At 46.0% G+C, this 14,326-nt stretch overlaps 1 protein-coding gene across 1 annotated transcript in view; it reads left to right on the top strand.

Annotated features, from left to right (window-relative positions):
- PDHX (pyruvate dehydrogenase complex component X) overlaps positions 1-14,326 on the top strand; it is a 146,230-nt gene that overhangs the window by 119,385 nt on the left and 12,519 nt on the right. The window contains exons 6-8 of the mRNA XM_063946303.1: positions 2,651-2,831; positions 4,534-4,681; positions 8,032-8,090. Of these exons, the coding sequence (XP_063802373.1) occupies positions 2,651-2,831; positions 4,534-4,681; positions 8,032-8,090 (388 nt within the window). The remainder of the gene's footprint in view (positions 1-2,650; positions 2,832-4,533; positions 4,682-8,031; positions 8,091-14,326) is intronic.

Raw genomic sequence — 14,326 nt, 5'->3', positions numbered from 1 at the left:
CTGTTTCAAGACTTACCGCGGCTGCGTTTGACGGCATGGCGGTTGAACGCCGGATCCTAAAGGAAAAAGGCATGCCGGAAGAAGTCATTCCTACTTTGATTAAAGCAAGGAAGGAAGTAACCGTGCAACATTATCACCGAATTTGGCGAAAATATGTTGCGTGGTGCGAAGATAGGAGTGCTCCGACGGAGGAATTTCAACTGGGTCGATTCCTACATTTCCTGCAATCAGGATTGTCTATGGGTCTCAAATTGGGATCTATTAAGGTTCAAATTTCGGCCCTGTCGATTTTCTTTCAAAAAGAATTGGCTTCAGTCCCTGAAGTCCAGACCTTTGTTAAGGGAGTGCTGCATATACAGCCTCCTGTGGTGCCTCCAGTGGCACCGTGGGATCTCAATGTGGTTTTGGACTTTCTAAAATCTCATTGGTTTGAACCACTAAAAAAGGTGGATTTGAAATATCTCACTTGGAAAGTGACCATGCTTCTAGCCCTGGCTTCTGCCAGGAGAGTATCAGAATTGGCAGCTTTATCTTACAAAAGCCCATATCTGATTTTCCATTCGGACAGGGCAGAACTGCGGACTCGTCCGCATTTTCTCCCTAAGGTGGTGTCAGCATTTCATCTGAACCAGCCTATTGTAGTACCTGCGGCTACAAGTGACTTGGAGGACTCCAAGTTACTGGACGTTGTCAGAGCATTAAAAATATATATTGCAAGGACAGCTGGAGTCAGAAAATCTGACTCGTTGTTTATATTGTATGCACCCAACAAGATGGGTGCTCCTGCGTCTAAGCAGACGATTGCTCGTTGGATCTGTAGCACAATCCAACTTGCACATTCTGTGGCAGGCCTGCCACAGCCTAAATCTGTAAAGGCCCACTCCACAAGGAAGGTGGGCTCATCTTGGGCGGCTGCCCGAGGGGTCTCGGCATTACAACTTTGCCGAGCAGCTACGTGGTCAGGGGAGAACACGTTTGTAAAATTTTACAAATTTGATACTCTGGCTAAGGAGGACCTGGAGTTCTCTCATTCGGTGCTGCAGAGTCATCCGCACTCTCCCGCCCGTTTGGGAGCTTTGGTATAATCCCCATGGTCCTTTCAGGAACCCCAGCATCCACTAGGACGATAGAGAAAATAAGATTTTACTTACCGATAAATCTATTTCTCGGAGTCCGTAGTGGATGCTGGGCGCCCATCCCAAGTGCGGATTATCTGCATAAATTGTACATAGTTATTGTTAACTAATTCGGGTTATTGTTGAAGGAAGCCATCTTTCAGAGGCTCCGCTGTTATCATACTGTTAACTGGGTTTAGATCACAGGTTGTACGGTGTGATTGGTGTGGCTGGTATGAGTCTTACCCGGGATTCAAAATCCTCCCTTATTGTGTACGCTCGTCCGGGCACAGTACCTAACTGGAGTCTGGAGGAGGGTCATAGGGGGAGGAGCCAGTGCACACCACCTGATCTGGAAAAGCTTTACTTTTTGTGCCCTGTCTCCTGCGGAGCCGCTATTCCCCATGGTCCTTTCAGGAACCCCAGCATCCACTACGGACTCCGAGAAATAGATTTATCGGTAAGTAAAATCTTATTTTTAATGTCTGTATACGGGCTTCTCCTACTGTATTTATCATACTGTAGTCACTGGAGCCAGAAATAACATCACAGATATTTAGTGCGTCGGCGTTGCCAAGCCGCTGTTTCCGACACTCTTGCCAGCCAACACGGACGGACTCCTGTTTGGGTACTTTATATCTTTTCGCTGTATGTTTTGCTCCAAACATATTGCTCCTATATTCCATGAAGGGTTTTTTTCATACCTCTGAATAGTACCTTAGCAAATTGTAGTAAGTGCCTACAATACAATAAATAATAGCTATATTGTAATAATATAATGCAGCAAAGTCCTCTACGCTGTGAAATGGATACGTTTTCTTATATCCCCGCGTTTGAGCGATTATCTGTGGTCCCAGTCATAGTGCGCACACAAGCGGCGATTGAGTAGCGATTACGGACACGTTGGAAATTAATTCCCAAGTGATTAACAGGAAGCGACCGTTTTGTGGGAGGTAATTTGGAAAGTTACTGCAAAAATGCAGACGTGTTCAGGGTGTTTTACGGGCGCGCGGACAACTACAACGGCTCCTGTGGGCGTCTCGTTACAAGTTGTGGCGGTTGTTGATTTAGCATATTTTTGCACATCCACGACTAGCAATATCGTGCAAGCACGAATCTGGCCTATAGAGCCTTAATATCTCTGGGAGCAGACGCACATATACTTTATGCAGTAAATATTACGGCTTTCCATAAGCAAGCAGTTCCTGTAAGCCATCCACAGCAGTGTCACCTAAGTGTCTAGTGTTTCTCAAACCTGTTCTGCATGGAACGCTAACAGTGCATGTTTTCCAGATCATCCGGCTGGAGCATAGGTGTGTCAGTAAAGTAACACAATAGATCTGCAGATGGTGCAAATTATTCCTGAGGATACCATGAAAACCTGCACTGTTGAGGTTCCATGAGGACCCGGTTTGAGAAACACTGCTGTGGAGTATCCCCCGCTCTCGCTAGATCTTTGCCGTGTGATAAAGTTGCAGATGGTTAGTTATGTGTAGGTCCGTGTGCTGGTATTAACCGGTGTTCCGTACCCTTAGGGACGCTCTACGCGTTGTGGCCCAGAAGACGGAAACCGGGGAGAAAGTGCTGCAGACAGCTGCTACTACGCTGCCAGAACCAGTAACACTATCCGCTTCACCACAGCCTGTGCCTCCACCGCCTGGCTCCCAGCGCCCGTCTGTACCCCCAATATCTATCCCGGGGAAGCCCCTCACTCCGGTAAGGACTATATATACAGCTTTTGTTGTCCTCTGTGTGGGTGCTTGTGGTGTTGGGTATAACACTTTTCTGCAGGTGCATCACAACGCTGCAGCCGGGGGACCTGTCTCTTCATCTGACTAACGCTGCAATATTCCTGCTTGCTTCCAGCCTGTACTTACACAGCCGCACAAGCCAGCTGCGCCACCGTGTTGGGTTGGAAAATATATATTTCCTACTGTATATGCGTCCCATGCACGTGTCCCAATTATCTGCGCACACAAGCACAGTACAGATACGGACGCAGGGTCTGGAAATTTTAATGGGTTTACCTGGGGGGACTGAGAGGTAGCAGAGCGGTGGCAAAACCGACGCACGCTAATGTTGCGTATTATGGGAGTGTCGCAGGTGTGGCTTAGAAAGTGGCGTTGTACACAGACACAAACAACTGCTCACATAGGAGGCCACAGTCAGACTGAGAAAAATGCACGCTTGTCCCATAACGGAGCTATTTGTCCACAGCAAGGTAGGTTGTGCCGGAGTCTTCGCTCACAGAATGGCCGCTGTGCGGGTTTTGACTTTAGTAAAAATTGCTGTTTTAAAACTACTTGATAAATAAATCCCAAGAAGTGTCAATTTGTAGCGGTGCATTTTTTTCTTTTCTACAAATTCTATATATCTAGTGAGGCGCTTCTGAGGCACTTTTAGAAGGAGTGTTGATTACGTCATACTCTTCTGCTTACATCAGTTCACAATTGAGGTGTCCGCATACATCTAACTCTAATATGCCATGCGGTGGTAGATGCCTGGGGTGAGTGAGACTCTGATAAGGACGGGCATCTTTTTTTAAAATGTTTTTATTTTTGCCAAAAATGTATCTTAGTTGCACCGCAATGCAGCTAGGCCGCACGAGGAGACTGTGCGGGTTAATATGATATGACAACTGTATACTGTATGTGACTGAGTCTGTATACAGAGCGGAACAGAACTTGTATTGGAAAAAAGCTGCTGCTGCTGCTACATTGTAGCACTTCATATACAGACCTCAGTCACACATAATACGCAAGTGTCATATACCAGATTAATCGGCGTAGTCTAATCGTGCGTTCCAGTCACATTGCGTCGCGACTCAGACGCATTGTTGGCAAATAAGGTGTCCGACACTGCAAGACGACATGTTATACTTCCCCTAATACCCTTCTTTGAAAATCAGGACTTGTAAATTTTGGGCCTGGTTCTACGGGCCTAATTCAGACCTGATCGTAGATGTGTGAAAAAACATGCCGAATAGCTATCCGCATAGGTAGTCAGCTAACCGTCATGTTTAGGGTCCCAGCGGCTGCGTGTGACGTCACGCAGCCGCGGCGGCCCGCCATGCGAGTACTCTTATTAGCAGAGTTAGTAAATCTGAATATCACGGGCGGTAGGAGAGGCACTGCAATGTCCCATCACAGAATAGGTTTCAGTGTCGTCCTATTGACACATTACCCTAAACGGTCAGCAGCTTCCTGTGAGTCACAGCGGCCCCCCGGTGCTACATCACCTTCTATCTCAGATTTCTGTGTCTGTCATTAGTCTGTCCGCTGTGATTGTGTTATAATGAGCATGTTCTGACTGTGTCTGCCCAAGGGTGACAGCTGACCGAAACGCGTGACATCCGCCGTGTATGATATATTCCTGCTTATGAATGCATTATACTTAATTCCCACAAATCTGCTTTCAGGGAACGTTTTCAGAAATACCAACCAGCAACATCCGAAAGGTTATTGCCAAGAGGTTAACGGAATCCAAGTCCACCATCCCTCACGCCTACGCCACCGCGGACTGCGACCTTGGGGCGGTTCTCAAACTTAGGAAGGATCTGGCCAAAGGTCAGTGAGAAAGGTCTAGCGGGATGGTTCCTGAAGGCCACGCGTTTATACTTGTGTCTATTAAGAATATTCTGAATTGAATAAAATAATAATCTTCCAAACATGCAGCCTCCCAACCCGACATCATAGCTGAAGTATTACCCATTAGCGTTACTGAAAGAAGAATTTATTTTACCCGCTGACCGTGAATAGTACTGTGACTTCAATGTATTGGCTGGCGCGTGCCCTGCGATTATTACTAAATACACAACTTTATCTTTTATGGTTTCCTCCTTTTGCTTTCCAGCCGTGTATAGTTTTGTCATTTGTTTTATGCTGTAACAAAGTTCTTTTGTGCTGTGTATGTCGTATTTACCATGCAGCTCTCTGTTGTATCTCGGGGTAACCACAGTAAACAGCTCTGCCCAGTGATAAAAAGATCTGGCTGAAAATGACAACCGGAAGCCAGACAGTCCTCTACTTAGTATAAGTTGTGGGCTTGTACAGACCAATAAAACTAAGCAATTTGCAGGTGGAAATCCCCTTTTTAAAGAAATACGCCAACCAGTATAAGTTCAGGGTCCCCGCTTCTCTGTGTCACCAGCTCTGACTGTAGCAGTCTGGTCTCTAGTGCTTGACCCCTAACGAAAGACCGTGATGAGTGATATGACTCGGGAATACTGATTGGATATCATGACGGCATTCCTATGCATGTTTAGGAAGCTGCCCTGGAATTCCTTTGCAAAAAATTTTCCATGCATTTATTGTAGGAAGTAAATACTGCAGTCATGCCGCCATTCAGCGAGAAAGAGACGCCTTTTAAAACTACGTCCTCGTTAATTGGGCAACTATGCCGAAAGGGTTAAACTAATATAGATTTGCAACAAACATCTTTAGATTATTCAGTAAAAAGCCATCAGATTAGGAAAAATAGGTTAGTCTTTTTTTACGTGGTTTCTATAATCCTGTGAGACCTGCTCAGCGCCCGGCCTGATTGTTAATGGACGGTTTAAGCGCTAATGCACCCTCCATTTGTCTAGCCGCTTGGTTATTGTGCCACGGTCTAAGTTCTGGGTCAGAGTTTGCTCGTGCAGGGCGGTATAAGTAGAAATCTGACTGCGAGCTGTAGCTCCCGCCCTCAACGTCCATTTGTCAGCGCTGTAACGCGCAACACACATGCAGATTCTCCATCAGTGACGCAGTTTTGTTCTTGGGAATCTTTTTATTATTTTTTTACATTTATTTATGTTTTTGAGTTACACCAACATTAACTTGAAGATCATGCAGTTTAAATGCAAATGAAATTACTAGTGTAAAATGTCACTATTCCTCAAGGGAGTCTTAATTAGCGATAATTTTCCAGCAGCTTCAAAATATCCCTATGCAAACTGGATCTAAGTGACCCGCCCCGTTAAATCTTTAACCCCCTGTGTTCTGCAAGATTTGAGGCAGTTGGAGCACGTGCAGCATGTTCTCGCAGTAGTGATAGATTATTAAATCCCTATAATGTAACTGCACCAAACAGTGGGGGGTCATTCCGACCTGATCGCACGCTAGGTTTATTTTACTGTGGTGCGATCAGGTCAAAACTGTGCATGCGTATGCACCGCAATGCGCATACGCGTCGTATGGGTACAAAGCGGATCGTTGCTGAGCGATGGATTTAACAAAGAATCCATTCGCACAGCCGATCGCAAGGAGATTGAAGAGGGCGTTTGTGGGTGGCAACTGACCGTTTTCTGGGAGTGTTTGGAAAAACGCAGGCGTGTCCAAGCGTTTGCAGGGCGGGTGTCTGACGTCAATTCCGGACACGAACAGGCTGAAGTGATCGCAGCGACTGAGTAAGTTCTGGGCTACTCAGAGACTGCACAAAACTTTTTTGTACCACTCGGCTGCACAAGCGTTCGCACACTTGCAAAGCGAAAATACACTCTCCTATAGGCGGCGACTATCTGATTGCAGCGCTGCAAAAAGTAGCTAGCGAGGTATCAGGTCGGAATGACCCCCAATGTCCCTTCCTGTTGAGAATGGAGATTAGAGGCTTATCTTCTTTATGGCCATTTTATATCAGAGCAGTTATATAGTTTTCTTGTTGGTCCTACGTGCATTTTGCATCTGGACAACGCATTGCGATGCAAGGAGTGCAAATGTAATTTTTTTCTGCGTGCAGGGTAGATAACGGCTGCTTTTTGCATGCAGCACACCAATACATGGGGGCATTTCCCTCCCTCAGTAGTTTGCCACTTTTACAGTGAACAATAGGCGATTAGCATTATCACAAATTAAGTGTCGTTTGTAGCAAAGTTAGTATGAGCCTGGGTACATGAGCGAATGGAGCGCAAGACCTCACAAAGTGAGTGCTAGCTTCCTTATTGCACACTCGGGGACGCTGCATATCTCACACCTGCCTAATGATGATCAGTGAAAAGGTAAGGGATGCAGGAATTCCTGTGAAGTGACCGCGGAATCAGCCATTCTATGGGATCAACCGGAATTCCTGAGAATGCAGTCTATCCGTCTCCGCTCTGGTCACCTCTTCTCACTCCTGCATCCCAGACTTCTCCCATGCTGTCCCACTTCTCTGGAACTCACTACCTCCCCTATCAAGCTCTCTGCCGACATCCACACATTCAAACGCACCCTTAAGACTCACCTCGCCATCATTATAACTCATGACTCAGACACTCTGCTCACTCTCCCAGTTACATCCTTCCCTCTTAGACTGTAAGCCCCGTTGTGTCAGACACTGTACCCTCATTCTCTCCTCCTAGCTCTAAACCTGACACCAGTATGCCCTGTTCCCCCCGGTCTCCCACCTCTCACTAGATACACTGATACTGTGTGCCCTCCCACTTCCAGGATCACAGAGCGCTGATTTACTTCTTTATATGCTGTCTGTACCAGGGTCGGGGCTGACACCCGGCAAATTCCCGTCTTTAAGTCTAAAAGGGTATAATAGATTCTAATAATAACATACATAGGAACTGGATGTTTCATGGAGGCATGCACACTGTCTGTTCTTTAAAACCAAAAGCATTGCTGAGGCATGAGGCATGAAATGGTCTGTAGTGGATTTGATAGGCGGCTTTCCCAAGAATATTGTCTCCGCTGGGAGGAAAGGAAATTTCCGCTTTAAATAAAGAAATTCTAAAAGCAGCGATGTGATTAAAACCTAATTAACGGGAACACCCTACTCAGTGACTTGATTGACGTTGAAGGTGTGCCAGGTCATGAGGCTACTGTTAGTTATATGTAAGGAGTCAGCCTGTCGCTAGTTATGAGGTCATTGTACTTAAGGTTGGGGGGGGATTGAGAGGATTTTAATGCTATTGACGCATTTCCTCATCGTATGTTTTTTGTTTGCTCTTCAGATAACATTAAAGTCTCGGTGAATGATTTTATCATCAAAGCCACAGCGGTAACCCTCAAAGTAAGTACATTACGTCCCATGCTCCGGCCTGTGTTTTTCATGCAGCATAATTTGCTCCTGCGCCCGTTGCAGAATGTCAGGCGTCACTGGTGTCGCTGCGTAATAATCCTCACATACCTTTTTGTTTTCCCATTTTTATAACAGAACCCGTAAGCATTCTGGGGCATCTTGTGCAATTCCGCTTTTTATTGACCAATAAAATACAATACTGATCGATCAATCAGTCAACCTCGTCAGTACATACATAATTTTGTATCCCCTATATAGTAGATCATCCCTTAAGGCAGGCATGTCCAAACTGCGGCCCTCCAGCTGTTGAGAAACTACATATCCCAGCATGCCCTGACACAGTTTTGCTGTCAGAGAATGCTAAAGCTGTGTCAGGGCATGCTGGGATGTGTAGTTTCACAACAGCTGGAGGGCCGCAGTTTGGACATGCCTGCCTTAAGGTATATGATGTTGCAGTGATCTTCTGCTGAAAGCTGATGACTAATGGAGACAAAGAGACAGATTTACAGTAACTGGGAGTTGCACACTGTGATTAGCGAGCTGCCTCCCTTCAGCGATGCCAAATCGGCACCAGGGCCCTGTGACGGCAGAGATTGCAGCATGTGCTACGGCTGCTGCGGTGCCCGGTGCCTTGGCAGGAGCACTAAGCAAGTGTTGCTTCACGTTACAGTGTATTACATCACATTACTTAACCCCATACCTCCCAGGACAAGCACCTTCCTAATTATCAACCTGTCATCCATGATATTAAAGTGCACCAGTCACCGTGATATAGAATTAGCCATATAGTGGTGAAACAGGGGGCACCGAGCCACGTGATAGGCCCATCTTACACCGATTTCCCATAACGTCACAAGCAGAGTCACCCAATTGTGCCTTGAGAGAACCAGAGGCTGGGGGTGACACAGGCGGGTGGCGAGCCCTGATGCCCCTAACAAGGCTGAAGCCCAGCCACTTATAGCCGATCCCCGTTACCTCTCTAGGCTGGAAACCGCAGCTGACTGACCATGACTTCTCCGGAGCTGGAGATAGCCTGACAAAGGATGAAGCCGGCCGCAGTGCGGAGACTCTAGGCCCAGCCACAGACTGAGTGAAAGACTACATACCCTGGGTGAACCTATAGCCTAAGGCGCCCAGCACTCAGCATTGATCCGTATGTCAGCAGGGAGCATGCGTCATCTCCCCAGACACCCCGTCCAGCTGTGCGCTCTCACCCCAACTAGGCTTTGGTTAGCATCCTAAATTTGATGACACCAAGCGGGACACTGAGCAGATCCAGTGATCATTGGAGAGGGCCGTGTGTGTAAAGCAGGGGCAGAGGAGGCCCAGTACCGGGGCCCCTAGCCTAACAGGGGCCACTGAAGATAAATGTGCCCACACGTGAGCTTTTACAATGCATGAGCTTCAGACTTTGCATTAGAGAGAGACATAAAGTGACTGCTTCCCGGAGAGTTTCATAGTCATGAATGTTGGCCCCACCCACAAAAATGGCTGCCTGCGCTGTATCATAAGGGAAGTTTGTTATTGTATTTGTATAGGGGACCTCTATAAACAAGAGCACATGGCCATCACACAGCTAAACATAAGATGCATGAAATGAATCACAGCGTACCGGCCGGAGCATGCTCAGTGCGCTTCTAAACCTGCCCCTTACTGGTCATCATTATTATCGGTGCGCTCTGATTCAGGGTGCAAAAGATGTGCCTCCAAGCAGCCCTGTCTGCGCTGACGTCCAGATCTGCGGAATCCGCAGTTCCTGTAATACACCCTCCCTGAGCAGTGACCCAGGTGGAGAATTCCCGTCACAGCCCAGTTCTCCTCAGTTGTTCGTGGCATTGCCAAAGAAATCCGCAAGACTCTGCATTGGCTGCATTTATACGCACAGTTCCGGAGCAAGCAGAACCTGAAAACATGCTCCGCAACTGCACATACATTCAGCTCTGCATTAGCGCCAATACAGGTGAAACTCAGAAAATTAGAATATCGTGCAAAAGTTCATTTATTTCAGTAATTCAACCTAAAAGGTGAAACTAACATATTATATAGACTGGTTACATGCAAAGTGAGATGTTTCATGCCTTTATTTGTTATAATTTTGATGATTGCGGCTTACAGTTTAAGAAAACCCCAAATCCAAAATCTCAGAAAATTAGAATATTACATAAAATCAATAAAAAAAGGATTTTAAATACCGAAATGTCGGCCCTCTGAAAAGGATAACACAATGCCCCCCGCTATTGCTCTGCATGGCTCATGACCACATCTTGGGGTGACGCAGGTAATTGCCAGCATATATATAGAGGGGTTGCTGGCGGTGACATATACAGTGGGGATCGAAAGTTTGGGCACCCCAGACAAAAATTCATTTTAATGTGCAAAAAGAAGCCAAAGAAGGATGGAAAAATCTCCAAAAGGCATCAAATTACAGATTAGACATTTTTATAACGTCAAAAAAAGTTTGATTTTATTTCCATCATTTACACTTTCAAAAGAACAGAAAACAAAAAATGGCGTCTGCAAAAGTTTGGGCACCCTGCAGAGTTAATACCTTGTACTGCCCCCTTTGGCAAGTATCACAGATTGTAAACGCTTTTTGTAGCCAGCCAAGAGTCTTTCAGTTCTTGTTTGAGGTATCTTCGCCCATTCTTCCTTACAAAAGTCTTCCAGTTCTTTGAGATTCCTGGGCTGTCTGTGACGCACTGCTCTTTTAAGGTCTATCCATAGATTTTCAATTATGTTGAGGTCAGGAGATTGTGAAGGCCATGGCAAAACCTTTAGTTTACGCCTCTTGATGTAATCCACCGTGGATTTTGAGGTGTGTTTAGGATCATTATCCATTTGTAGAAGCCAGCCTCTCTTTAACTTCAGCTTTTTCACAGATGGCATCAAGTTAGCGTCCAAAATTAGCTGGAATCTTATTGAATCCATTTTTCCTTCTACTCGTGAAATGTTCCCTGTGCCACTGGCTGCAATACAACCCCAAAGCATGATTGATCCACCCCCATGCTTAACAGTTGGACAGAGGTTATTTTCATTAAATTCTGTGCCCTTCCTTCTCCAAACGTACCTTTGCTCATTCCGGCCAAAAAGTTCTATTTTAACCTCATCGGTCCACAGAACTTTATTCCAAAATGCATCAGGCTTGTCTATATGTTCATTTGCAAACTCAAACGCTGATTTTTGTGGTGAGGACGTAGAAGAGGTTTTCTTCTGATGACTCTTCCATGAAGACCATATTTGTACAAGTATCTCTTTATAGTGGAATAGTGTACCACAACTCCAGTGTCTGCCAGATCTTCCTGGAGGGATCGTGCAGTCAAACGTGGATTTTGACTTGCTTTTCTCACAATCCTGCGAGCTGTTCTGTCTGATAGTTTTCTTGGTCTTCCAGATCTTGCTTTAACTTCCACTGTCAAACAAAGAGGAGGAAGGGGGGTGCAAATCCCCACCCCCAAATTCCCTTCCGCACACTGAAAATTACCTGTAACCATCCCTGAATCTATCTGGTAATAAAATTCAGAGAATTTGTCACAAATGTTTGCAAACACATGTTTAAGCTGCTGGCCACTTCACGGCTTCTCTGATACAGCAGTCCTAACTACTTAATAGCAGTGCCCACATTGGGCCATGTAATTTGTCACAGTACGCCTCATGATAAAGGTCAATACTAAAACATTTCCAGACAGAGAGCTAACTTACCAGGGAGCCACCCCCAGGATCTCCCATTGGCACTACAAGGAACAGCATGCCTTCCAAATGCTGCTCCCATTCAATGCCTCATGCTCACAAGCAGACAAACAATTTGGAAGCTGCTCAATCATACCTGGAGATAATTATATATCAGGTGCTGGAAGGGGGAGGGGTCATGACAGACAAACAAAGAGGAGGAAGGGGGGTGCAAATCCCCACCCCCAAATTCCCTTCCGCACACTGAAAATTACCTGTAACCATCCCTGAATCTATCTGGTAATAAAATTCAGATCTTGCTTTAACTTCCACTGTTCCTGATGACTGCCATTTCTTAATTACATTCCGAACAGAGGATATGGGCATCTGATAACGCTTTGCTATCTTCTTATAGCCTTCTCCTGCTTTGTGAGAGTCAACTATTCTCAGTTACAGTATTCTACACAACTGCTTAAAGGAACCCATGGTGCTGATTGTTGGAGCAAGGTCAGATGAGTCTGGGCTTTTAAAACCTTTGAGATTGACATCACCTGGTCTTTCCAGACGATGATTGAGAACAATCCATGACACAACCAGGTCTCAGCTGTCCAAAGGGGGCAGTACAAGGTATTAACTCTGCAGGGTGCCCAAACTTTTGCAAACGCCATTTTTTGTTTTCTGTTCTTTTGATAGTGTAAATGATGGAAATAAAATCAAACTTTTTTTGACATGTTATAAGAATGTCTAATCTGTAATTTGATGCCTTTTGGAGATTTTTCCACCTTTCCTTGGCTTCTTTTTGCACATTAAAATTTATTTTTGCCTGGGGTGCCCAAACTTTCGATCCCCACTGTATAATATACAAGTGTTTTCCAGCAGGACTTGGTACCAAAACCTGGTCCAGTGACCGTGGGATTACTGTGATGGATTGGCCAGCAAACTCACCTGACCTGAACCCCATAGAGAATCTATGGGGCATTGCCAAGAGAAAGATGGGAGACATGAGACGGAACAATGCAGAAGAGCTGAAGGCCGCTATTGAAGCATCCGGGTCTTCCATAAGACCTCAGCAGTGCCACAGGCTGATAGAATCCATGCCACGCCGCATTGAGGCAGTAATTCATGCAAAAGGGGCCCAAACCAAGTACTGAGTACATATGCATGACTATACTTTCCACAGGGCCAACATTTCTGTATTTAAAATCCTTTTTTTTATTGATTTTATGTAATCTAATTTTCTGAGATTTTGGATTTGGGGTTTTCTTTAGATGTAAACCACAATCATCAAAATTATAACAAATAAAGGCTGAAATATCTCACTTTGCATGTAATGAGTCTATATAATATATTGGTTTCACCTTTTAAGTTGAATTACTGAAATAAATGAACTTAATTTTCTGCGTTTCACCTGTATGCACAGCTACGAAAGAACTGGTACACCCACTGTGCGTCCATGTCTCTACACTTGGAATGGCGGGGGGCATTGTGGGAGCTGCAGTACGGCCACAGGTGGCTGGCCCCTGGAGGGATGGCAGCGTATCCCTGTAGCGTCTCCCAGGGCTGCAGCTCTGTGTAGTGCCGCTCCAACCCCCACCACCCCTCTCAGCGAGCAGCCGGCTAATGTGTGCCAGTACAGCGTGGCTCCTCTGCCGTGTGTAGTGGATGGGAAAATGCATTGCACTGACATGGGGCATTTCACAGTCTACAGGAATCAAATGTATTCCTTCTGCCATTGTTTTATTTTCTATAAGTTAATCTTTGGGGAGTTCCAGTTCACTTGCTCTTTTGTTCCACTCGCTAGTTCTGTGTAAGCAGCGCTGTATCCCTGTTACAGTGTCACAGACGCTCCAGCCAGGGATTTACCCGTATGCCGCGCTTTGTGTTACAGAGGAAGCGGTGCCTTCTCTTATACGCAGGCTGCTCCTTGCTTATGTCTGTACAATACAAATACGTCAAGAAACTACTGGAAATAATGGCTGTCCCTTGTGCCCTGCATGCTCTGGTGCCATCCCTTGCCCCCCCCCCCCCCTTCCCCGCACACTCTGGCTCTGTCCCTTGCCCCCCCCCCCCCCCCCCTGTGCACTCTGGCTCCGTCCCTTGCCCCCTGCACACTCTGGCTCCATCCCTTGCCCCCCTGCGCACTCTGGCTCCATCCCTTGCCCCCCTGCACACTCTGGCCCCGTGCCTTGCCCTTGGAGTAGGCCTTGTGACTGTCCAGCCTGATACGTTGCCATCATTATGTTCATCCTATAAATCAACTTTAAAGGGTACTTGACACCTATACAGCATGATGGCAGCCATCTTGTGGTAACTACAGCCTCAAGAACATCTCGTGTGACCACAAAATGGCTGCTCTCGTGGCCACAAATGGCTGCATCTAATATTTAGGCACCTGGTCATCCTCAGCTGTCTCTAACAACTTTTGCAGTCAATAATATTTAATACATGGTTGGATCGTAATGGTTTCTGTTCCCTGGTATGTCTGGGTCTATATACAGTATGTAATAATCAGTGTGTCTCGTCCGTGTGATGAGCAGGTATCCCCGAAGGGACCAGTATAA

This window comes from Pseudophryne corroboree, chromosome 11 (assembly GCF_028390025.1).
Source record: "Pseudophryne corroboree isolate aPseCor3 chromosome 11, aPseCor3.hap2, whole genome shotgun sequence".
In the NCBI taxonomy this organism is placed as follows: Eukaryota; Metazoa; Chordata; class Amphibia; order Anura; family Myobatrachidae; genus Pseudophryne; species Pseudophryne corroboree.
Note: the sequence above shows the minus strand (reverse complement) of the source record. Positions and strands in the feature narration are given on the sequence as shown.